We start from the raw sequence: 23,563 nt of genomic DNA, 5'->3' as shown, positions 1-23,563 counted from the left end.
CTTATCAGTGAAATGGCTAGCCACAGTTAGCCTGTCCTGATTGCTGCCATCTGCTGGTCAACCAAAGAAGCAAGTAATTGGAATGAAAGGGAGAGGTAGAGACGCTGGACTAGCGGAGACGATCGAACTGTGTGGTCAACTTGACAGTAGCAGGCGCTAGGATGGCCCATGTGGCTTTTCTACAGTGCAATTTATAAAAAATTGCAGCTAATGAAATTGGTCATGACATCAATCACAGAAGGGGCCCTCTTACTAAAGCTTTGGCGTGCTAGGAAGCCCATAGGTATAAAATGGGCTTCTTAGTGTTTTAGCACATACTAAGCTTTAGTAAAAGGGCCCCAGAGTTAGTTGCAATTAATGTGCAGCCCTAGTAGATATGCATACATAGCACATGACAAGCAGAATGTAATTTCCTACTTAAGTCAGCAACATCACCCAGCACTGGGACAGAAAGCTCTCCCAGAGATTATAACTAGTGTATATTTCTGAGCGTGCGCCACTCCCATATGTATGGGTCCCCATGTCACACACTGTTCAGCAGATCAGAAAAACAGGCACTTAAAAAAAACTTCAGAGAAGTTTTTTTTTTCTTCATACCATTTTGCCTAAAAAGAAACTAATTTTAAAGTTTCTATGTTCTCTGAGGGTTCAAGTGGGGAGAGGTGGGGTGTTGTGAGGGAGTGGGGAGGGATAAATTGGAGAGGGTTCACTTGATAGTAGGGCTAGTGGGGGGAATTGGTGCCAACGTTGAATACACTTCAGAAGCAAGGCCTAATATTTAAAGAGCTACAAAGATTGAACATAGATGTGGCATTAATCCAAGAAAGGCACCTTCTGAAAGCACATGGTGTTCTTTTTATATAGGGACAATATGTTGTGGGCCTTGTGAGAAACTGAGGATGCAGAGGTGGTGGGGGAGTCCATTTGTGTAGAGATAAAGGAGTTGGCACTTATTTATACCATTATGAATGTTTATGCTCCTGATAGTCCCCACAGATGTTTTTGATGTGGGGAAAACAATTTTTGAATTTCATGCAGGACATTTAATTTTTTGAGAGGGGAGATATTACATCATTACAGTAGACTTCAGGATAAGTCTGGGGGGGGGATCAGGATGGTAGAAAGAAATGGAAGAAGTTGAAGGGCCGTTTGGACACTTTGCAGATAGTGGATGGGTGAAGGCTCTTGCGTCCCACAAATAGTAATTATACCTTTCACTCATACTGGATTGCTTGGGGTGGAAAAACCTTTTATCTGTGTTCTGAAGGCTGAGATCCTACCAATAGTATGGTCTGACCATTCTTTGGTGTGGATTGAGCTGTCAGGCACTATCAGTGAGAGAAGAGCCAAGTACTGGTAGTTTAATGACAGCTTCCTGGAGGATAAGGTGCTTAGAGTAAATTGGGGCTTTTATTGATAAGGTATGTGAATTTCAGTGGTACTAAGGAATTAAAAGCAGACATAGTGACATTAGTCGAGCAGGGACTGTCTCTTCATGTTCAAATGTACAGCGCTGCGTACGTCTAGTAGCGCTTTAGAAATTAGTAGTAGTAGTAAATGATGGCAGATGAAGACCTGCATAGTCCATCCAGTCTGCCCAACAAGATAAACTCATGGCATGTGATATGATGCGATAACATATGCATACTTGATTTTGATCTGTCCTTGCGATTTTGGGGGCACAAACTATAGACATCTGCTCAACACTGGGCTTATTCCTCAACAACTTAAGTTGCTGTCAAAGTCCATTCCTGCCCATCCGGATCTGTCAAGCCATAATTGGAGCACAGACCATAGAAGTCTGCTCAGCAGCTGGCCTTTCTCAGTGTTGGCTCAACCATTCTACACAAATGTGTTCTCTGCCTATTAGCAGGTGGAGGTAGAGAAGAGACTGAGGGCTAGATGCACTAATCAATCGTTAGAGCCCTTCCCTTACCGATTCCCTTAGCGAATCGGTGAGGAACGGGCATGCATCAAGGAATAGGAATACAAATGAGCTGCTTGTTATAGCTCACTTGCATTCTCTATTCCGTCGTTAAACAGTCAGCCGGTCGAGCATGCACAGAGCAGCCAAGCGTTATGCTGACTGCTCTGCGCATGCCAAGGACGTCCTTCACTATAAAAAACAACTCCCTCTAAAAAGACGTTCTTTTTACAGGCTTGTTACAAGCTAATGTACAGTTCAGAGGCAAGAGAATAAAAACTAACCTGACAATATGGAGGAGCCTTCCAGCCCAGAAAATTGGGACGTGAGAGGACACAAATCAAAACTTTTTGGACGTCCCTCCCTCCAGGTCTCTCTCATCCAATCACAGCGTGTTTAGCTGATACTGGTAACAGCTGAACGCGCTGGGATTGGCTGAGAGAGACCTGGAGCTGATCAGTTATGCTATTACTTGTTCTGGAATGCTGTATTTTGTTATGCTGTTTTGATAAATGTTCAATAAAGACTTCATACAACTTAAAGTGGAAAAAAAATCCAAGTGCTCATCTTTTTTTTTTAAACAAAACTATTAGTGGGATTTGAACCTGCCACCTCTGGATTACAAGACTGCTGCGCTAACCACTCAGCCACAACTGTACTTACTTGAATGTCCCTCCCTTACTTCCAGGTCTCTCAGCTGAGTGAAGCACAGCCAAAAAGGACGTTTTTACTATTAGGGGGAGGCTGCCCAAAATGGACGTTTTTTTTTTTAAGCCAAGCTTTATTAAATAAAAATCAAACAGGCTCCGATGCTGCAGGCTCTTTTTTTGGACATTCAACCCTGCAATAATAATGTCCTTTTTGGCCGTGCTTCACTCAGCTGAGAGACCTGGAAGTCTCTGAGCCAATCACAGCGTGTTTAGCTGAGCTTCATTCAGCTGAGAGACCTGGAAGTAAGGGAAGGGACATCCAAGCAAGTAGAGTTATAGCCAAGTGGTTAGAGCAGCGGTCTTGTAATCCAGAGGTGGCGGGTTCAAATCCCAGTAATAGTTTTGTAAAAAAAAAAAAAAGACGAGTACTTGGATTTTTTTCCACTTTTTTAAGTTGTATGAAGTCTTTATTGAACATTTATCAATAAAGTGACAAGCACCTGGGCGGTTTTTCGGGTGTAGAATGGCCATAATGGCCGTCTATGACGAGTACTTGGCCGTTTTAGCCCCCCCCCCCCCCCCCCCCCCCCCCCCGGCTTTTTAAAATTTTTTTACATTTTAATAATTTTTCCAATCCCGCGCAGCCCCAACAAAGAGGTACAGACCTCTCGTTAGATTTTCCAGCTTTTTTCAGTGTTAAGGCAATCGCAAAAGGTTAGTGCATCTCATTACAATACGGTTTCTACACGATTTGCTCATCTGAATTCTGTTTTCGTTAGCTGCTACCGTCGTCGGAAAAAAGTGTTTAGTGCATGCCAGGGTTTACTACTTGCTCGTTAATGGCTTGTTAAGGGCTCGTTAAGTGCATCTGACCCTGAATTCTACCAGTGACTTCACCAGTATATGCTGGAAGATTCCAATATTTTTCTCTACCTTCAGCAGGCTGTTCGATATCCCTGGCCTAGCTCCCCACTTTGCTGGTCACGACTGCGCAGCATGCTCCTAGGGACATGGATGTGTTCCGCACCTAGTCGAGTGCAGAGTTCGCCTCTGCCGCCCCCTGTTTGCACTTGATAGTGCTTCTCGGTACAGCTTTGGACTCAGTCCCCTTGACCATACCAGGGGTAGAGGGTTCCCATCCTCCTATTCCTCCTCCTCCTCCAAGCCTTGCCTGGCACCCCTATGTGATGGACCCCTGGGCTCGCCTACAGCCACATGTTCCTGTTGGGGTTTTTTTTTTTGTCAGCTCTTCCTTTGTTAGGGAATATAGCTGGTTTGCTAATGCTCTGTTTAGAAAAAAAAAAAAAACCCAGCACAGAGCTGAACTGGGGAAATCCCTTTTACTTGAGGGAATCCTCCAAAACTTGGCAGCCCCCCCCCCCCCCCCCCCCCCCCCCCCCCCATGCCTGCCACTTGGACAGGCGCTTCAGGTCCTGCAAAGCCTGGCAGCTTAATACAGCTGCTGGTTCCATTTGTCCCAATTGTGATGGGCTGTTTCCAGCATCAGAGGGGCATGGTTGAGTCCAGCTCTGCTTCTTCTCCCAAGGCTTCAGGAGTTCACTGCCCCCCCCCCCCCCCCAAGCAATTTCCCTTACACAGGGCTCTAGTTGCACGATGATGGTGGTGTGGGAAATTCAAGATGGCCATCTTCAAGACACCAGAGTGCTGGATCATCTTAAATACCTTCGCTTCAGAGGTGGTGGAGAAGTACTGATCATTGCCCAAAGTCAATGCCCTTGTTACTGCAGTCCCAAAGGCAACTGTGATCCCTGTTCAGGGTGGGTTCTGTCCTCAAGGAGAGTACCATGATAAGGTGGAGCAACAGATTTGCTGCTGTCACCTTTGTCTTGTCTCCAGGCGATTATCTGCAGGGGCTAGGTTGTCTGGGCCATGCGGCAGCTGCAGCAGCTGAGTCCCCAGAGCTGACTCGCTTGGAGTCTGGTGCAGCATTTTTGGCAGATATTCTGTACAACCTGGTCTACCTTGCTTCCTTCTCGGTCGCTGCTTCAGTGATGGGGCACTGGTGGCTGTGGCTCCACCATTGAGAGGCAGATGCAGCCTCGCAGAAGTTGTTGAGCCAGTTGCCCTTTAGGAGGTGCTTGCTTTTCAGTGAGAACCTCAAATGTTGGTGAAAGACATGGGGGGAGGTGCTTTCTCTGACTACTGCTCTTTGCCAGAAGGAATCACAGCGCACCACAGCTTTTAAGGGGCGTTCCAAAAGGGGGATTCTCAATCTGTGTGGTGCTCCCCAGCCTAAGGGAGGTGTTAGAGCAGGGCTTTTTTCATTGTACTCGCAAGTTCGGTGCCATAGGTATATTAAAAACAAGAAGCCAGCAAAAGAATCGGTTGGACCGCTAGATGACCGAGGGGTAAAAGGGGCACTCGAGGAAGACAACCATAGTTGAAGAGATTACGTGAATTATTTGCTTCAGTTTTCACCGAGGAAGACAACCATAGTTGAAGAGATTACGTGAATTATTTGCTTCAGTTTTCACCGAGGAAGACAACCATAGTTGAAGAGATTACGTGAATTATTTGCTTCAGTTTTCACCGAGGAAGGTTTGGAAGAGATACCGGTGCCAGAAATTGTATTCAAATCTGACGAGTCGGAGAAACTGAATGTAATAGCTCAATTTGACAAATTGATGTGTAGCAAATCTCCTGGACCAGATGGTATTCATCCCAGAGTACTGATAGAATTGAAAAATGAACTTGCGGAACTATTGGTAATATGTAATTTATCTTTAAAATCAAGAATGGTTCCAGAGGATTGGAGGGTGGCCAATGTAATGCCAAATCTTTTTTTTTTTTTTTTTTTTTTTAAGGTTCCAGAGGCGATCCAGGAAATTATAGACTGGTGAGCCTGATGTTGCTGCCGATCAAAATGGTAGAGACTATTATAAAGAACAAAATTACTCAGCATATTCAAAAGCATGGATTAATGGGATAAAACCAACATGGATTTAGTAAGGGAAATCTTGCCTCGCCAATCTATTAAATTTCTTTGAAGGGGTGAACAAACGTGGATAAAGGTGAACCGGTCGATATTGTGTATCTGGATTTTCAAAATGCGTTTGACAAAGTACCTCATGGAAGACTCCAGAAGACATTGGAGAGTCATGGGATAGGAGGTAGTGTCCTATTGTTAATTAAAAACTAGTTAAAAGATAGAAAAGAGTAGGGTTAAATGGTTAGTATTCTCAATGGAGAAGGGTAGATAGTGCGGTTCCCCAGGTATCTGTGCTGGCCTTCTGTTTTTTAACATTTTATAAATAATCTAGAGATGGGAGTAACTAGTGAGGTAATTAAATTTGCTGATGACAGTTATTAAAAGTTATTAAATTGCAAGAGTATTGTGAAAAATTACAAGAGGACCTTATGAGACTGGGAGACCGGGCATCTAAATGGCAGATGACGTTTAATGTGAGCAAGTGCAATGTGATGCATGTGGGAAAGAGGAACCAGAGTTATTTATGTAAATCAAGGTTCCATATTAGGAGTCACCGACCAGGAAAGGGATCTAGGTCTTATCGTTGATGCTAAGTTGAAACCGTCTGCTTAGTGTGTGGCGGGGGCTAAGAAAGCAAATAGAATGTTAGATATTAGGAAAGGAATTGAAAACAAAAATGAAGATGTTATCTGCATCCTCTGCGCCAGCCTGCAGCTTCAACTCCAGTCCTGCAACCTCTGCTTCTCTGTTCCAGCCTTCAGCCTTAGCTCCAGCCTACTGCCTCACCTTTGTTCGTGACTGTTACCTAGCGCTTGGGACTGCCTGAGTCACTACATATGGCTCCATTTCACATTCTCCTCCTAGTACTGTCCCTTCCCAATCTACTCCTTCACCCGAAGCCACTGTGCACTACAGTTATACATTGCCCTTTCGTTGATTTTATTACCTCACCATCTCTCTTGTCCTCTTCGTCTCTCCTTGCTTTCTGCCTTCAACATTTCATTCCTTCCATTGTTCCTTCCCCATTCTATCAGAGTACTTCTCGCCTTCGTTGCCTTCATCCCCACTCCTCTCCTCCGCACTGTTACTCCTTCTTCTCTCTGCTGGAGACATCAATCCCAATCCTGGTCCCCCTCAACAACCCTTATCCTATTTGTGCAGGTCGCACCGTGACCTCTCCAATCTCATCTCTATTCCTCTCCTCCCCCCCTCTTCTCTGCCCTTCTCATGCGCCCTATGGAATGCACACTCCATCTGCAACAAACTTTCCTATATCCAAGACTTTTTATCTCTCGTAGCCTCCATCTGCTCGCCATAACAGAAACTTGGCTCTGCCCTGAAGACTCTGCTTCAGTCGCAGCCCTTTGCCATGGTGGTATCTCTTCTCCAATACTCCTCGCCCTGCTGGCCGCAGTGGTGGTGTTGGACTATTACTCTCACCCTCTTCCAAATTTCAATCTCTTCTGCCACCTCAGTCTCTCTGCTTTTCCTCCTTTGAAGTCCACTCCGTCTGCCTATTCACTCCTTTGCCTCTTCGAATAGCAGTTATTTATCGTCCCCCTGATAAGTCCCGTTCATTCTTTCTCAGCGACTGTGACACTTGGCTTTCCTTCTTTCATGATCCTTCTTCCCCCTCCCTCATCCTTGGCGACGTAAACATTCATGCTAATGATCCCTCCAACTCTTACGTTTCCCAGTTCCTCGCCTTAACATCCTCATTCAATCTCCAACTATGCTCCACTTCCCCCACTCACCAAAATGGTCACTGTCTTGATCGTATCTTCTCCTATAACTACTCTCTCTCCAGTTCCTTTGCTTCAGATCTTCCCCTCTCTGACCATCATCTAATAACCTTCACACTTAAACTTCCTCCTGCCCAATCCCATCCAATCTTTCAAAATTTATCTAGGAATCTTCAGGCTATTGACCCTACTACCCTATCCTCCAGTGTCTCGAACCTCTTCTCTACCACTGCACCATCCAAATCTGTCAATGAAGCTGTCTCTTCGTACAATACTATTTTATCCTCTGCTTTACACTCTTGCACCTCTCATGCCCTGTCCTATAAGGCGTACCAAACCCCAGCCTTGGCTGACCTCAAAATCCGCTACCCACGATCCTGTGCCCGCTACGCCGAATGCCTCTGTATGAAATCTCATGCCCTTGCTGACTTCATACAGTTTAAGTTCATGCTGACCTCCTTCCCATCTGCTCTTTCGCTTGCCAAACAGGACTATTACATCCAGCTGACTAATTCTCTCGGCTCAAACCCTCGACTTTTCTTCGCCACACTGAACTCTCTCCTCAAGGTGCCTCCATCTCCAACTCCCCCCTCACTATCTCCTCAGACCCTAGCTGAGTTCTTCCACGACAAGGTTCAGAAGATAAACCTCGAATTCTCAACCAAGCCACCCCCACCTCTCTCTCCCCTTGTCCGTTCCCCTAACTCCCCAACCCCTGCATCCTTTTCCTCCTTTCTCGAAATCACTGATGGAAACACATCTTCTCTCCTTCTCATAACGAACTGCCTGTTCCTCTGATCCCATTCCTACCCACCTTATTAACACCATCTCTCCTACTCCTCACCCCTTTTATCTGTCATATCCTCAATCTTTCACTTTCCACTGCGACTGTTCTTGATGCCTTCAAACATGCCGTGGTCACACCACTCCTTAAGAAGCCTTCACTTGACCCTACCTGTCCTTCCACCTATTGACCCATCTTCTTCCTCCCCTTCCTCTCCAAGATACGTTCACCGCCGCTGTCTTGACTTTCTTTCATCTCAAACTGTTCTTGACCCACTTCAATCTGGCTTTCACCCTCTTCATTCAAAAGTTTCCAACGACCTGTTACTGGCCAAATCCAAAGGTCTCTTATTCTATCCTCATCCTTCTCAATCTATCCGCCGCTTTTGACACTGTTGGTCACAGCTTACTCCTTGATACATTGTCTTCACTTGGATTCCAGGGCTTTGTTCTTTCCTGGTTCTCCTCCTACTTCTCGCTTCACACCTTTAGTGTACACTCCAGTGAATCCTCTTCCACTTCTATCCCACTACCAATCGGTGTACCTCAGGGTTCTGTTCTCGGTCCTCTCCAGTTCTCCATCTACACTTCTTCCCTTGGCTCTCTGATATCATCCCATGGCTTTCAATACCATCTCTATGCTGAAGACTCCCAGATCTACCTCTCTACCCCTGAAATCTCAACCAGCATCCAGACCAATGTATCAGCCTGCCTATCTGATTTCGCTGCCTAGACGTCTCAACGTCATCTGAAACTTAACATGGCCAAAACCGAGCTTCTCATCTTTTCCCCTAAACCCACCTCTCCTCTCCCCTCTTTCTCTGTTTCTGTGATTGGCACTCTCATTCTCCCTGTCTCATCAGCTTGTTAACCTTGGGGTCATCTTTGACTCCTCCCTCTCCTTCTCTGTTCACATTCAGCAGATTGCCAAAACCTGTCATTTCTTTCTCTATAACATCAGCAAAATCCATCCCTTCCTCTCTGAGCACTCTACCAGAACCCTTATCTACACTCTTATCACCTCTCGCCTAGATTATTGCAACCTGCTTCTCACCGGCCTCCCACTTAGCCATCTCTCTCCTCTTCAATCAGTCCATAACTCTGCTGCGTGACTCATTTTCAGCCAAAGTCGCTATGCTCACATCAGCCCTCTCCTTAAGTCACTTCACTGGCTCCCTATCCGTTTCCGCATTCAATTCAAACATCTCTTACTGACCTATAAGTACATTCACTCTACCGCTCCCCAGTACCTCTCCACTCTTCTCTCCCTAAGCCCCCCCTTGGGTATTCCGTTCTGTGGATAAATCTCTCTTGTCTGTCCCCTTCTCCTCTACTGCTAATTCCAGACTCCGTTCCTTTTATCTCGCTGCACCTCACGCCTGGAATAGTCTTCCAAAGCTTGTACATCTAGCCCCGTCTTTGGCCGTTTTCAAATCCAGGCTAAAGGCCCACCTCTTTAACGCTGCTTTTCACTCCTAACCACTACTCACTTGCCCTGTACCCTTTTATCTCCACCTCCTTAATTCCCTTACCTCTTAGTTGTTCTGTCTGTTTGTCCTATTTAGATTGTGAGCTCTTTGAGCAGGGACTGTCTTTTCATGTATGGTGTACAGCGCTGCGTATGCCTTGTAGCGCTATAGAAGTGATAAGTAGTAGTAGTTATAATGCCTTTGTATTGCTCCATGGTGCGACTGCACCTTGAATATTGTGTGCAATTCTGGCCACCGCATCTCAAAAAAGATATAGTGGAATTAGAAAAGGTACAGAGAAAGGGGATGAAAATGATAAAAGGGGATGGGACGACTTCCCTATGAGGAAAGGCTGAAGCAGCTAGGGCTCTTCAGCTTCGATAAAAGACAGCTGAGGGGAAATATGATAGAGGTTTATAAAATAATGAGTGGAGTGGAACGGGTAGATGTGAATCGCTTGTTTACTCTTTCCAAAAATACTAGAACTGGGGGGGGGGGGGGGGGGGGGGGGCATGCAATGAAGCTACAAAGGAGCAAATTTAAAACAAATCGGAGAAAATATTTCTTCACTCAATGTATAATTAAACTCTGGAATTCATTGCCAGAGAATGTAGTAAAAGGGGTTAGCTTAGCAGGGTTTAAAAAGGCTTGGATAGCTTCCTAAAAGAAAAGTCTATAGATCATTATTAAAATGGACTTGGGGAAAATCCACTGCATATTTCTAGAATAAACAGCATAAAATGTATTGTACTGTTTTGGGATCTTGCCAGGTACTTGTGACCTGCATTGGCCACTTTTTGAAACAGGATGCTGGGCTTGATGGACCTTCGGACTGTCCCTGTATGGCAGTACTGTATGGCAGTGCTTAATAACTGGTTGGGATGCCTACAGGACCAGGTTTGGGAACCACTGGGCTATATCATTCTTACAACTGGGTGACATCTGATGGAGCCCAGTGCCCAGCATATTGTCTAAAAGGACTTTGGCTGCATCCCACCTGACATATGCGGGGTTTCTTCCTGCCAGACAAGCGAGCACAGAACTAGCAGTCTTCAGTTTTCTGCAGAGCAGAGAGGTCAGTTTGTGGCCTCTCCTCAGCTTGTCAAAACTACATACCCTTTTTTTCTGGTCCCTTCCCTGCAAGTATTTGCATATTTTACTCATTTTTTTGTGTCCCTAGCGCTTTGGGCTCAGTTTTCCATTTTTATTTTTTTTAGCTCCAGAGGCCTCTCAGTACCTGAGCTGTGGCCAGATTGCATCGACCTTTAGTGGCCTTTTTTTCCCTTTGCCATTGAGCCATTCTGTTTAGCTTTGGGCTTCAGGCCCTAGTCGCAGATTCACCTTCCATGAAGTTCCACCTTAAAGTGGTGTCAGAATTAATTCTTTAGTCAGGGTGTTCTGCCAATATTCCCAAAACCACATGCCCACCTTGGTGAAAGTGCACTGTACACCTTGGACTGCAAGCGAGCCGTAGCCTATTCAGAGCGGACTAAAGCCCACAGACAATCAATCCAGGTTTTTGTTTTTTTAATCTAAATAGGGTGGGGGTAGTCATTGACCAACACACGTTATCCATTTTGCATCTCTTTCACTTGTGCCCAGGCTGGGCTGACTCTGGAGGGTCATGTCATGACTCGCAATATCAGAGTCCCTATTGTCCTACCATTGGTTTTGGTGAGTTTGGTAGGTAGAGATTCCCAGTTGTGAGAATATGCCCTGCTTGTCCTCGGAGAAAGCAGTGTTACTTACCCGTATCAGGTCTTTGAGGACAGTAGGCCAGTTATTCTCACAAACCTTTCCTCCTCCATTTGGAGTTGTCTTTTCCAGTTATGTTTTTAGACTGCTGGTCCCCTGCTTGCTCATTGGGTGGAAGGCACCTACGCTGGGCAGCGTTTGCATCAGGCTCTATTGGATAACTCATAGGAGGAAATATTTATTTCACTCAACAAATAGTTAAGCTCTGGAACTCTTTGCCGCAGGATGCGGTTAGCATATCTGGCTTTAAAAGAAAGGTTTGGACAAATTCCTGGAGGAAAAGTTCATAGTCTGCTATTGAGACAGACATAGGAAGCAACTGCTTGCCCTGGGATTTGTAGTATGGAGCGTTGCCATGATTTGGGTTTCTGCCAGGAACTTGTGACCCGGCTTGGCCTCTGTTTGGAAAACAGGATACTAGGCTAGATGGACCATTGGTCTGACCCAGTATGGCTACTCTTATGTTCACCCAGTTGTGAGAATAATTGGCCTGCTGTCCTCAGAGAGCACTTGCTACAGGTAAGTAACTTCACTATTCCAGGAGGACAAAAGAGTTGCCGTTTGTGTCAAGTTTTCTGAAATGACCTTCAGTTTCAGAAAATTGTCATTGTTTGGTGTATTAAAGTATGTACATATTAGAGCTGTTCTGAAAAGCATATTTTACTATTCCGCCAAATATGAATAATGAAAAATCGGTCATATACCAAATATGAATATTGGGCATAAGCTTTAACATAACTAATAATAAGTGTGAAATCAGAGATCAAGTGTTTATTTTTGTAGGATTTAGCACAGTAGTGCCCTGGATTATTCACATTTGAATTTAAGTTGCTATTTAGCTGAATACAAATAATGTATTCGGGGCTGAATCGAATACGAATGTTCAGTACAACCCTAGTACATATATCTTCTTTTTTTTTTAAAAGCTTTTATTTGTAATATTCAGGAAATCATTACATCTAAAGAATTAACTGTTGATAACAGCAAAAATAGTAAAATAATATCACTCAATAGTGAGAAGAAAATAAGGAAAATAACATTCCAACTTAGTCCACAAATAATTGGGACAAGATACAAATAACATTCCAGCTTAGTCCACAAATAATTGGGCCAAGATGCAAGGAAATTATAAATCACTAGAAAACATTCATTAATACAAAATTTAATTACAAACTGGAAGAGATAAGCAATTGCAACAAATCTAACAGCATCATTATATGAAGGGGGATTATTCAAGGAAACATTTCTTTCACCTTCTTTAACAGAAATAAATTCAAGCAACTTCTTGGGATCAAAAAATACATAGTAAGATTTAGGGATACCAAACATTTGCAGGAAATTTTTAATACAAAGGAACCACCCAAGGAGAGAACTCTAGGCCTTAAAGCCAGGAATCTCCTTTTCTGAGTATCTCAAGCAAGATCAGGAAAAATTTGAACTTCTGAACCCAAAAATGTTGCATTCATATGACAAAAATATGTCTAGTAAGTATCTTAATAAAGTTTGCACTATGCAAATTTCCTATTAACATAACTGATCAGTGCCTCATTTCATAGCAAGAGCTGGTGAAATTTTGTTCTGAGCAACGAATTTTCTTTTAAAAAATCCATATTTTATCCCTGTCATTAGAGTACATTGGTTAAAATCTTGAGCATCTGCATGACATATTGAGGTGTATTTTCAAAGCACAACTTCACATAGTAACCTATGGAACTTTGTTTAGTGTAAATGCTTTGAAAATGAGCTCCATTGGATTCTAGGTAGTGACTTTGACTGTGTTACAGGATGGCATAGAACCTATGTGGGAAGATGAGAAAAACAAACGAGGAGGGCGATGGTTAATTACTTTAAACAAACAACAGAGACGAAATGATCTAGATCGCTTCTGGCTAGAGACAGTAAGTACCTTTTCCTTGCTGCTTCCTATCATTTAAAAAAATTGAAAATGTGACCACATAAAGAGCATGTGACTTAAAGAGAACCACTTATTGGATCAAATTTAAAGTTAGCCAAACTATGGTACTAGGTTTGCAATTTGACTGATTAGTGAAGTGAACTTAAATAACTGGTTGTTAAACTGTGCTGCCAAAAATGGTTGGTCCTTCATTTTCAGTCTAAACAGATTTGTCACAGGTAAGTTCCTGGGTTTTGCAAATATCCTAATTTCAAAAATATAGCATCAGATCTATGATGGCTTTCCAATATCGCCTCCTCCCAGAAATTGACGGGCATGCACAGGAGCTGGCCCTGTACTACTTGTACATACTGTTTAAAAGAAGATGCTGTGGTTATGATTTTTCATTTGATATATTTCCTTTCCTTGTAGAATAGTAAAGTGGTTTATAATACAAACTCGGAGAAAAGGAAATGAACACCACTTTCTTTCAGGACATAGAAAGGAGGATAAGGAAGGGGGGGGGGGGAGCATTGTAGGCACTGGCAAGGAGCACTGTTGAAACAGCCGCTTAGCCAGTTGTGTGCTTGCCAAAGGCTTTGTTAAAAGGTAAGTATTTTATTTCAGGAAGCAGGTGAAAGCTTGGCTCTTCAACCAAGCCTTTAATGGAAGAAGTAACTAACGTGTTAGTCTTACGCAAACACACAAGGATTGACTCGTGCTGCACATACTGCAGCGGGACATGTTTATCCACTCCTACCCTAGCTGAGATAATATTTAACCATCTCTCTGACCTCATGTGCAACTTTCTTCAAATCAATCACCTTGCTTTCTAATTCTTCCTACTTTCTTACTCATCTATATGTTACAACTTTGCCTTTCCCTTCACTACCAATTATAATCTAGTACATATTGTGTTGTCATTGCAAGTAATATAAGTCCCATCATTTATTTTTGGACTGCTCCTTTTGAATAGAGACTTTTCCGTGGTAGTTTATTACACATATAGGCTGGAGTTAGTTTGGGTTAGTTTGAGTTTGGTGTCTTTTTATGGGTTATTGATAAGGGGGTAAAGAGTTTTTCACCTCATTCGTTTTTTCTCATTTTTAATGAGTTTTTTACGTCTGGGTTTTTTTTCTCTTATTCCTCCTTATGGGAACCAGTGATAATAATTGACTCCTTAAAGCATAGGGATATCGTTTATACATTTTTGTATTTTCCTTATGAGGAGTTCTGAGGTTCCGTTTTGATTATTTGGATCTTTAGGATTTCCGTGTTGGAGTCCTTACCATAATTTAGTAAGACACCCACAAACTAACTACTATTTTTCAAACTCCTTTATTAGGTTGGATTATTATCTTTTGAGTTTGGTTTCCCTGTTTACTTTATAGTATACCATGCCATACTTTGTATTGTTTGAATATTTTTACTGCTCTAATTGCCTCCTGCTCATGTTTGATCTATTCTTACTGTACACCGCCTTGAGTGAATTCCTTCAAAAAGGCGGTAAATTAATCATAATAAATACATAAATATTTATTATTTATTTATAGTGCTTGATATATTTGAGAGCTTTTCTGAATTGGGATAGGAAAGTTCTGTACAAGGAGAAAGAGAAGAGTATATTTGAAAGTAATGGGGCATTGCTATAGAAAGCACTCTGGCATGTTGAGTCTAATTGTGCACAAGAAATCAGAGGGGCATAAATGTTCATGTAAGGCATGCAGTGCTGTGACTGGTGAGGTGGGGGTGCCGAAGTAAAGCGCTTCGTGAATCATTGTAAGGATCTTGAACTGCATTTCATGTTTGATTGGAAGCCAGTGTTCTGCACTGTTGTTTGTGCCTAGTGAGGTAGAGAAGAATTCTGGTATAGATAGTGTTCCAGTAGTCTAGTCATCCCTTGATGAACCCTGCTTGAGACTGGCAGATGGCCTCTGGGCTGAGTTTTATAAATTGAGTGAGGAGATAGTGACATCTCTCACAAATATGTTTAACACATTAATAGATTTGGAATCGCTGCCTCCATTACTTAACATGGCTCATATAATTGTGCTTCCAAAGCCTGAAAGAGACACCATTATTCCTGAATCACACCGTTCATTATTTATTAGGTAGCAGTGATTTGGCTCTGTACTGTCCAAGTTTTCTCTGCAGTTACTTGATTCTGCAGCTTACATGCCACCTGGGGCCTTTCTTTCTATTTAGGCACTAGTTTAGGAGTGTTACTTGGATCCTTAACCTGGCTCAGGTTCTCCCATCCCGGCTGCTGGGGAGTTTGCAAAGCTTGGTTAGTGGTGGCAATTCTGTGACCTCCACCACTGAAAACTGTAATGCTAGTGAATAAAGCCAGTGATTAGATCACCTCATCTTGAAGCCACTTGGTGACCTACATGAACTCTCTTCTGTCACAAAGTTCGGAGAGAGATATGAGTATACCTCCACTCTCACTTTTCACATCTTCAGCATTTTTTTACACTGCTGGCTAGACTGCATTTTAGTTTTAAATTCATGGAATTAGGACTCTTATCTCTGACTTCCCACACGCGGAGGTACCAAAACTCTGTGTGCTGTTTTTACACGCAGAGCTGAGTAGAGTCCATACTTGCCTCAGCCGGAAGTCACACACACAACCTCTAGACCCAGGGGTAGGCAACTCTGGTCCTCAAGAGCCGCAGGCAGGTCAGGTTTTTAGGATATCCACAGTGAATATGCAGGAGATAGATTTGCAAGCACTGCCTCCATGGTATACAAATCTATCTCATGCATATTCATTGTAGATATCCTGAAAACCTGACCTGCCTGCGGCTCTTGAGGACCGGAGTTGCCTACCCCTGCTCTAGACCCATGTATCCAAATTAGTTTTAGCTGTGCCTTCTAGGATTCTTCTTACACTGAGATTACAACACAGAGCATGTTTTTCCATATTCTCCAGTTTATTCCACAAGTTGCTCTGTACCATTTCTCTTTAATTTAACTTGCATCATATGGCCGCCTTTTGTTCCTCTATTTTTGTTTCAGCATCTTATATACAGAAACCCAGTTCATTAAAGTCCATACACAACTCTTATGCCTACTTTAAACAATGTAAGTTGTTTTGATTTCCCAGAGTCATTCTTTTGAGTCCCCTCTAAAGTGTGCTACTTCACACTCATTTTCCTGTAGAGATTGTAGATCTTCCTCCATTTCATCCTGCTCACATGTGCCCGGTAGTAGTCCTGCTGCCATTTTTACTTCATTCTATCCCAACTTCCTGATAACATTAAAACCAAACCCTCTGAGACCCACACTGGCACTCTTTTCCCATACCAAGACTCTGCTCAACTTATATAGCGCACTATCAGAGTGTGAGATTGCTTTCTATGTCTAGGAGAGGAATGCAATTAAACTGAAGCTGTTGGGAGCTTAGGCTTCATGCCACCATCAAGGTGAGTGACACCAGAATTTCCATAGCAATAATTTTAAAACAAATAGCAGGAAATATTTTTCACTTAGTGCATAAAGTTCTGGAACTCATAGCCAGAGGATGTGTTAAAAGCAGCTAGTGTAGCTGGTTTAAAAAAAAAAATAGGTTTAGACAAATTCCTGTATTTAAAGTCCATGAACAGTGATTGAGGTAGACGAGGAAAAGGGACTGTATATTCCTGGGGATAGGTAGCTTTGAATTGTGCTGGTATTATTTGTGACCTTGCATGGCCACCATTGTAAGCAGGATACTGGGCTAGATGACCTTTGGACTGACCTAATATGACAGTTCTTATGTTATTGCTCTCTATGATTTTCATATTTATATCCTGCCTTAGACCAAAGTGGGTTATTAAACTTGATATACTACCTCGCCTTGATTCACAAGGCAGTTTGCAAAGATTTTGGGAAAAGAAATCATTTGCAGTATAATAAAATACCAATATAATCATAAAATCCTCCTAGCACTCAACCTCATTCTTTATAAATCCATCTTCCACTTACCCAACAGTCCCCATCCATAAAACAAACACCAATATGCTCTGTAACTTAGAATTTAATCTGCAATGATACCTGCACCTGGACCTCAGCCAAACATCTTAAATAGCCAAGTAGTTGGTGACTATGTCCATGCACCATGTCCTCCAGGTCATCTTGAAGAGAATAGAAACACCCACTATGATACTTCTGTTACCAGTAAGGTTGCCAGATTTTTGGTTTGCAAATCCAGGACACACAGTTGGGGTCTTCCCATGGCAATTTTCCACCATAAAAATCATAACCTACTAAAAATATTCCTTTTATATCTTAACTATTTTAAGTTATTTTAACACAAAATATTTAGGGTCCAGTACCAAACTTATGCTGGGTGATGTTCCAGGTAAGAGAAATAATTATGAATGGATGTTGTTGAGAAGTCCCACCTCTAGTCTGGCAGCCCCTGTGCTGCCTTGTAGTGGGGAGGTCTTCTAAAAGGATTGCATCACCCTGGTGCAGCTAGAAGTAATCCTGTATCCAAGACCAGCCCACCAGAGGATGCAATATCCTCTCACACCGAGGCTATCTCTAGGAGCTTCTGCCCATGAGGGAAGAGTTAGGACATCTGTTGTAATTGGTGATTCGATTAAGCATGTAGCTATTTGGGTGGCTGGTGGACGTGAGGATCACCTGGTCACTTGCTTGCCTGGTACAAAGATGGTGGAACTCACGCGTCAACTTAGGATTTTAGATGGTGCTGGGGAGGAGCTGGCTGTCTTGGTACATGTGGATACCAACGATATAGGAAAATGTGGGAGAGAAGTTCTGGAAGCCAAATTTAGGCTCTGAGTAGAAAGCTCAAATCCAGAACCTCTAGGGTAGCATTTTCTGAAGTGCTACCCGTTCCACGCGCAGGGCCCAAGAGACAGGCAGAGCTCTGAAGTCTCAGTGCATGGATGAGGCAATGGTGCAGGGAGGAGGGTTTTAGATTTGTAAGGAACTGGGCAACATTCTGGGGAAATTGGGAGCCTATTCCGGAAGGGTGGAACTAGGCTGATGGCATTGGAATTTAAAAAGAAGATAGAGCAGTTTTTAAACTAGATCCTGGGGGAAGGCAGACAGTCAAACGCATGGTTCGCTATAGCATGTAGCGCTATAGAAGTGATAAGTGGTTTCAAAGATATCACCAAAACAGGGAAGATAGGGTATCCTGATAGCAAGGTTGCAATAGACCATAGTAGACCAGGAGGCATATTTTCAAAGCACTTAGCCTTCCAAAGTTTCATAGGTTTCTACGGAACTTCGGAAGGCTAAGTGCTTTGAAAATGAGCCCCCAGGTGTCTCTAAATAAAAATCAGACAAAAGATTGCAAATTAACACTGTCAACTGCTGAGCAAGATGTAAATAGGAACAACAAACATAGTTTGAAATATGCAAATGCGAGAAGCCTAAGAAATAAGATGGGAGAGTTAGAATATATTGCACTAAATGAAAAATTAGATATAGGCATCTCTGAGACCTGGTGGAAGGAGTTTAACCAGTGGGACACTATCGTACCGGGGTACAAATTATATCGTAGTGATAGGGTGGATCAAATTGGAAGGTAACATTGTATGTTGAGGGCCTTGAATCAAATGGATTGAAAATTCTGCAGGAAACAAAACACATCTTGGAATCCCTATGGATTGAAGTTCCATGTGTAAAGGGAAAAAGGATAGTGATAGGAGTGTACTACCTTCCACCTGGCCAGGATGAACAGACATGTAGAAATGTTATCAGAAATTAGGGAGGCTAACAAACCAGGCAACACAATAATAATGGGTGATTTCAATTTCCCCGATATTGATTGGGTAAATGTAACATCAGGGCATGCTAGGGATGTAAAATTCCTTGACAAAATCAAGGACCGCTTTATGGAGCACCTGGTATGGGAGCCAACAAGAGGAGGAAAAATTCTAGGCCTTGTCCTCAGTGGAGCGCCTGATATGATGCAGGAGGTAATGGTGCTGGGTCCGCTTGATAAGTTATCATAATATGATCAGATTTGATATCAGCTTTGGAGTAAGTATACATAAGAAATCCAATACTTTAGCATTTAACATACAAGATGGCCACCAGGTAGGAGCTCTGCAAACAAGCTCCAGAGGTCCAGCGTTAAAAGACCTACCTGGGCCACCCTCAACCGGACCGAACTGGACCGGAGATAAGTCGGAGTCGACTTGAGGTCCGGTGGAGCACAGCGGTTAATCAGACCGACACCTGAGGAGGAAACGGCGAGGTTTCTCCACCCGACCCAGTCGACCTCCCCGCACTGGCAGCGTGGCACCGCCAGGCAGGAGATCTGCAAACGAGATCCAGAGGTCCAGCACTAACAGACCTACCTGGGCCACCCTCAACCGGCCCGAACTGGACCGGAGATAAGTCGGAGTCGACTGGAGGTCCGGTGGAGCACAGCGGTCAATCAGACTGGCACCTGAAGAGGAAACGGCGAGGTTTCTCTACCCGACCCCAGACAACCTCCCTGCACCGGCAGCGTGGCGCCGAGAGAAACACCGCCGAATGGTCTGCCCGACACCGTCCCGACTCCCCAACATCCCCAGAAAGTGAGCGGCGACGGGCTATAGATGATCAAGGGGGGAGAGAGTGTCAATAGGACGTCCAAGCTAAGAGAGTTAGACGATGCGGAGCTCCCACGTGTGGAGTCGCTCACCGATCCCCCACTCGCTGATCTCCAATACAGGACAGCTGCAAAAGCTCAGCGCCGAGCACAACACCGAACTGACCGGCTGAAGGAGAGGACAGCAGAAAACGGGCATCCAACCCGGGCACCCGACCCAGAAGGAACCGCCGCAACTGCTGATCCAAACCACAGGAGCAGAGAGAGCTGTCGACAATAAATAGGGAGAAATAAATAAACTACCAGGCCTTCCCACCACTTGGACCAGAATAAAAGGAATCGGACCTTGCGACTTTTGGGGACCCAGCTCAAGGGAGGCTCCGACTACGGTGCTGACACCCGCGAACAAGCTTTGAGAAGGCACACAGAACAGAGGACTACACGCCAAGACTGCACAAAAGCACCAAGACTACATCAAACCTGCGGATTGATCACGAATCATACGAGCCACGCAAGAAAAGGACACCGAACGGGAGGAGATACAAAACCTGGGATAGAACGTGTGAGCAACACCAAATCTAAATAAACTGAATATCATTCTCTAAACTGTGCTTTATAACAAGTTAATAAGCGTCCTCCGTATGCCTTAATGATATAAATGCTTTTATGTTAGCTCTATAACAAGTTAAAAGCTTCCTCTGTACGCTTCAATGATCTGGATGCTTTTATTGTAGCAGGAACAATACCAAATCTAAAGAATTTAAGTGTTACACTCTGAACTTTAATCTATAACAAATTATTAAGCTTTCTTTGTATGCTTTGATTTGAATGCGTTACAGTAGCATATTTATTGAAAGACTTCCTTTGGATACTATATTGAGATAAAAGCTCCCTTAAAGGATTTAAATGCTTACTGTTGGGAAATGCATTAGCATGCTGAAAGTCTTCTTTGTAATGCTTTGATTACTCCCTAAAATGATTTAAACGCTTTATCTGCTTAGCAATGTTGTAGCAGGCTGAAAGACTCCCTTTAAAAGCTGTAATGATATATTTGTTCACCAACGCTGTAGCATGCCGAGGGACTTCCTTAAATGCTCTAAATGCTACCTTTAAATGCTCGAAAATAATGCACTAAATACCATCTACATAATTAACAAGACTAGCACTTTAAAACAATAGTACCACGGTTTAATAACCGAACCCCTAACGCTTCAGACACACATATTAATACACAAACTAACATTGATATGAACCCCAGCAAACTATTCCTAATTACCTACTGTCTCTCCCTAACTTACTACTCATTCACAACCCCCAATATAGACAACACAACTCCCACAACACACAAACTACCCACACAAACAATACACAATATGCATATTCAAAAATTAAACAATGGCAAGGAAAACCTGCCAGCCACGGTCACCATCAACAGAAAGGAACGAAAGGACACAACAAACCTACACATCAAGAAGATAGACAGCTGATAAAAATTAGCACCACCGCAAACTCAACCAAACTCCACCACCAACAAATACAAATAGGATACATCCATGCCAGATCGGCAGTCAATAAAACCACGATACTAACCGACTGGATCATAACTGACCATCGAGACTTCCTACTTATCAGTGAAACTTGGATCCATGACCCCAAAGATCCAATAATATTAGAGCTCTGCCCTCCAGGATACAAAATTACCCACTGGACAAGAGAAGGAAAAAGAGGAGGAGGAATAGCAATAATCTATAAATCTCAATTCACAGTCGCAACAACAGCTGAGTCCATTTTCCCCCAACTCGAAATAGCCTCAGTCAGAATCAACCACCCCAACCTATGTGATCCAACTAAACCTAATCCTATTCTACAGACCCCAGGGCAATTGGCAAGAATCACAAATGCACTTTCTGGACTTCATATCAAACACCTGTGTCACCACCCAGAATCTTCTCATAGCAGAGACATCAATCTTCACCTTGAAGATAACTCAAGCAATACACGCGAATGCAAAGACTTCCTGCAACTATGGGAACTCCACTGGCCAAACACACAACCCACCCACAACAAAGGACATACAGTAGACATCATCACCCACAAATTCTCACCAGAACCAAATATCACACTAATAGACACAAAATGGACAGCCAGGCCATGGTCCGACCACTACAGTGCAAACCTCTCCCTCCACTGGAGAACAAAACAGACACAACAAAAACAACAAACATACTACGAGAGGCAAAATAGACCCACTAACATTCTGGCAACAACTCTACACTGATGAATGGACAATACCTACAGACTCACCCCAATTTCTCCAAGAGTGCGATAACAGATGCAGAATAACACTAGACAATATAGCACCACTTCAAACCAGAACCTCACATAGAAAAAACTCAATACCATGGTTTAACAAGGAATTAACTAAAAATACAAGTCAGAAGACTGGAAAGAGCATGGAGCAAGAAAAAAGATGAAAACACACACAAAGACTGGAAACAACTACAAAGAAAATATAAATGCACTATCAGACAAACTAAAAGGACCTATTACAAAACCAAAATAGGACCAAACTATAAGGATACACACAAACTCTTCATACTCGTAAACAACCTTCTAAATACTACCAAGGTCACCTCCAACAACTCAGATACTCCATCAGCAACCAACCTTGCGAATTACTTCAATGAAAAAATCATAAAGCTCCGACTCATGATACCCACTACCACAACGAACTACACAAATATCCTTGAATGTCTAGACCCAAAACCAGGAGAATGCCCAGCAGATTGATCATGGACCAACTTTGACACGCTCTCATCAAAAGAAATCTCATATAGGCTAGGAAAATACTCCAAATCGCAATGCAAATTAAACATCTGCCCTAACAGTCTAATAAGATCCGCACCCAAACAATTCAAAACAGACCTCACGAAGCATATAAATTACAGGCTTCAAAATGGACTCTTTCCCACAGATAAAGGAAACATCCTACTCACTTGGTTACCGAAAAATGCTAAAAAAAAAAAAAAAAAGCACAATGGACCTAACCAACTATCGACCAGTAGCATCTATTCCACTCATGACCAAACTCATGGACGGCATAGTGACGAAACAACTTACTGAATACCTATATAAACACTCAATTCTGCACAAATCTCAATCAGGATTTCGGACAAATCACAGCACTGAAACTGTACTAGTGTCCGCAATGAACTCATTCAAACAGGCAATTGTGACTGGTAACAACATCCTTCTCCTGCAATTCGATATGTCCAGTGCCTTTGACATGGTTAACCATGAAATACTATCACACATACTAGAATACTTCGGAGTAGGAGGCACTGTTCTCAAATGGTTCAAAGGATTCCTGACCACAAGATCATACCAAGTAACAACGAACGCGGACAGATCATCACCATGGATACCAGAGTGTGGAGTCCCCCAGGGATCCCCTCTCTCACCAACATTATTCAACCTAATGATGATACCTCTAGCCAAACTACTAGCCAATCAAAACCTAAACCCCTACATTTATGCAGATGATGTCACAATACATCCCATTCCAACATGATCTAAATGAAATCACCAACGAGATCAACCAAAGCCTCCAAATAATGCACACTTGGGCAGATGCATTCCAACTAAAACTTAACGCAAAAAAAAAACACAATGTCTTGTACTCACCTCACAACATAACACAAAAAACTTCAACACCATAATCACACCATACTATTCCCTTCCGGTCTCACAAAACTTGAAAATTCTTGGAGTCACCATTGATCGAAACCTCACTCTTGATACCCACATGAAAAACACGACGAAAAAGATGTTCTACATCAT

The 23,563-nt window shown here is 43.1% G+C and overlaps 1 protein-coding gene across 1 annotated transcript in view; it reads left to right on the top strand.

Moving 5' to 3' along the window:
- Positions 1-23,563, top strand: part of EIF4E (eukaryotic translation initiation factor 4E) — a 204,574-nt gene that overhangs the window by 123,033 nt on the left and 57,978 nt on the right. Inside the window, exon 5 of the mRNA XM_030190718.1 lies at positions 13,058-13,171. Coding sequence (XP_030046578.1) covers positions 13,058-13,171 — 114 coding nt within the window. The remainder of the gene's footprint in view (positions 1-13,057; positions 13,172-23,563) is intronic.

This window comes from Microcaecilia unicolor, chromosome 2, assembly GCF_901765095.1.
Source record: "Microcaecilia unicolor chromosome 2, aMicUni1.1, whole genome shotgun sequence".
In the NCBI taxonomy this organism is placed as follows: Eukaryota; Metazoa; Chordata; class Amphibia; order Gymnophiona; family Siphonopidae; genus Microcaecilia; species Microcaecilia unicolor.
Note: the sequence above shows the minus strand (reverse complement) of the source record. Positions and strands in the feature narration are given on the sequence as shown.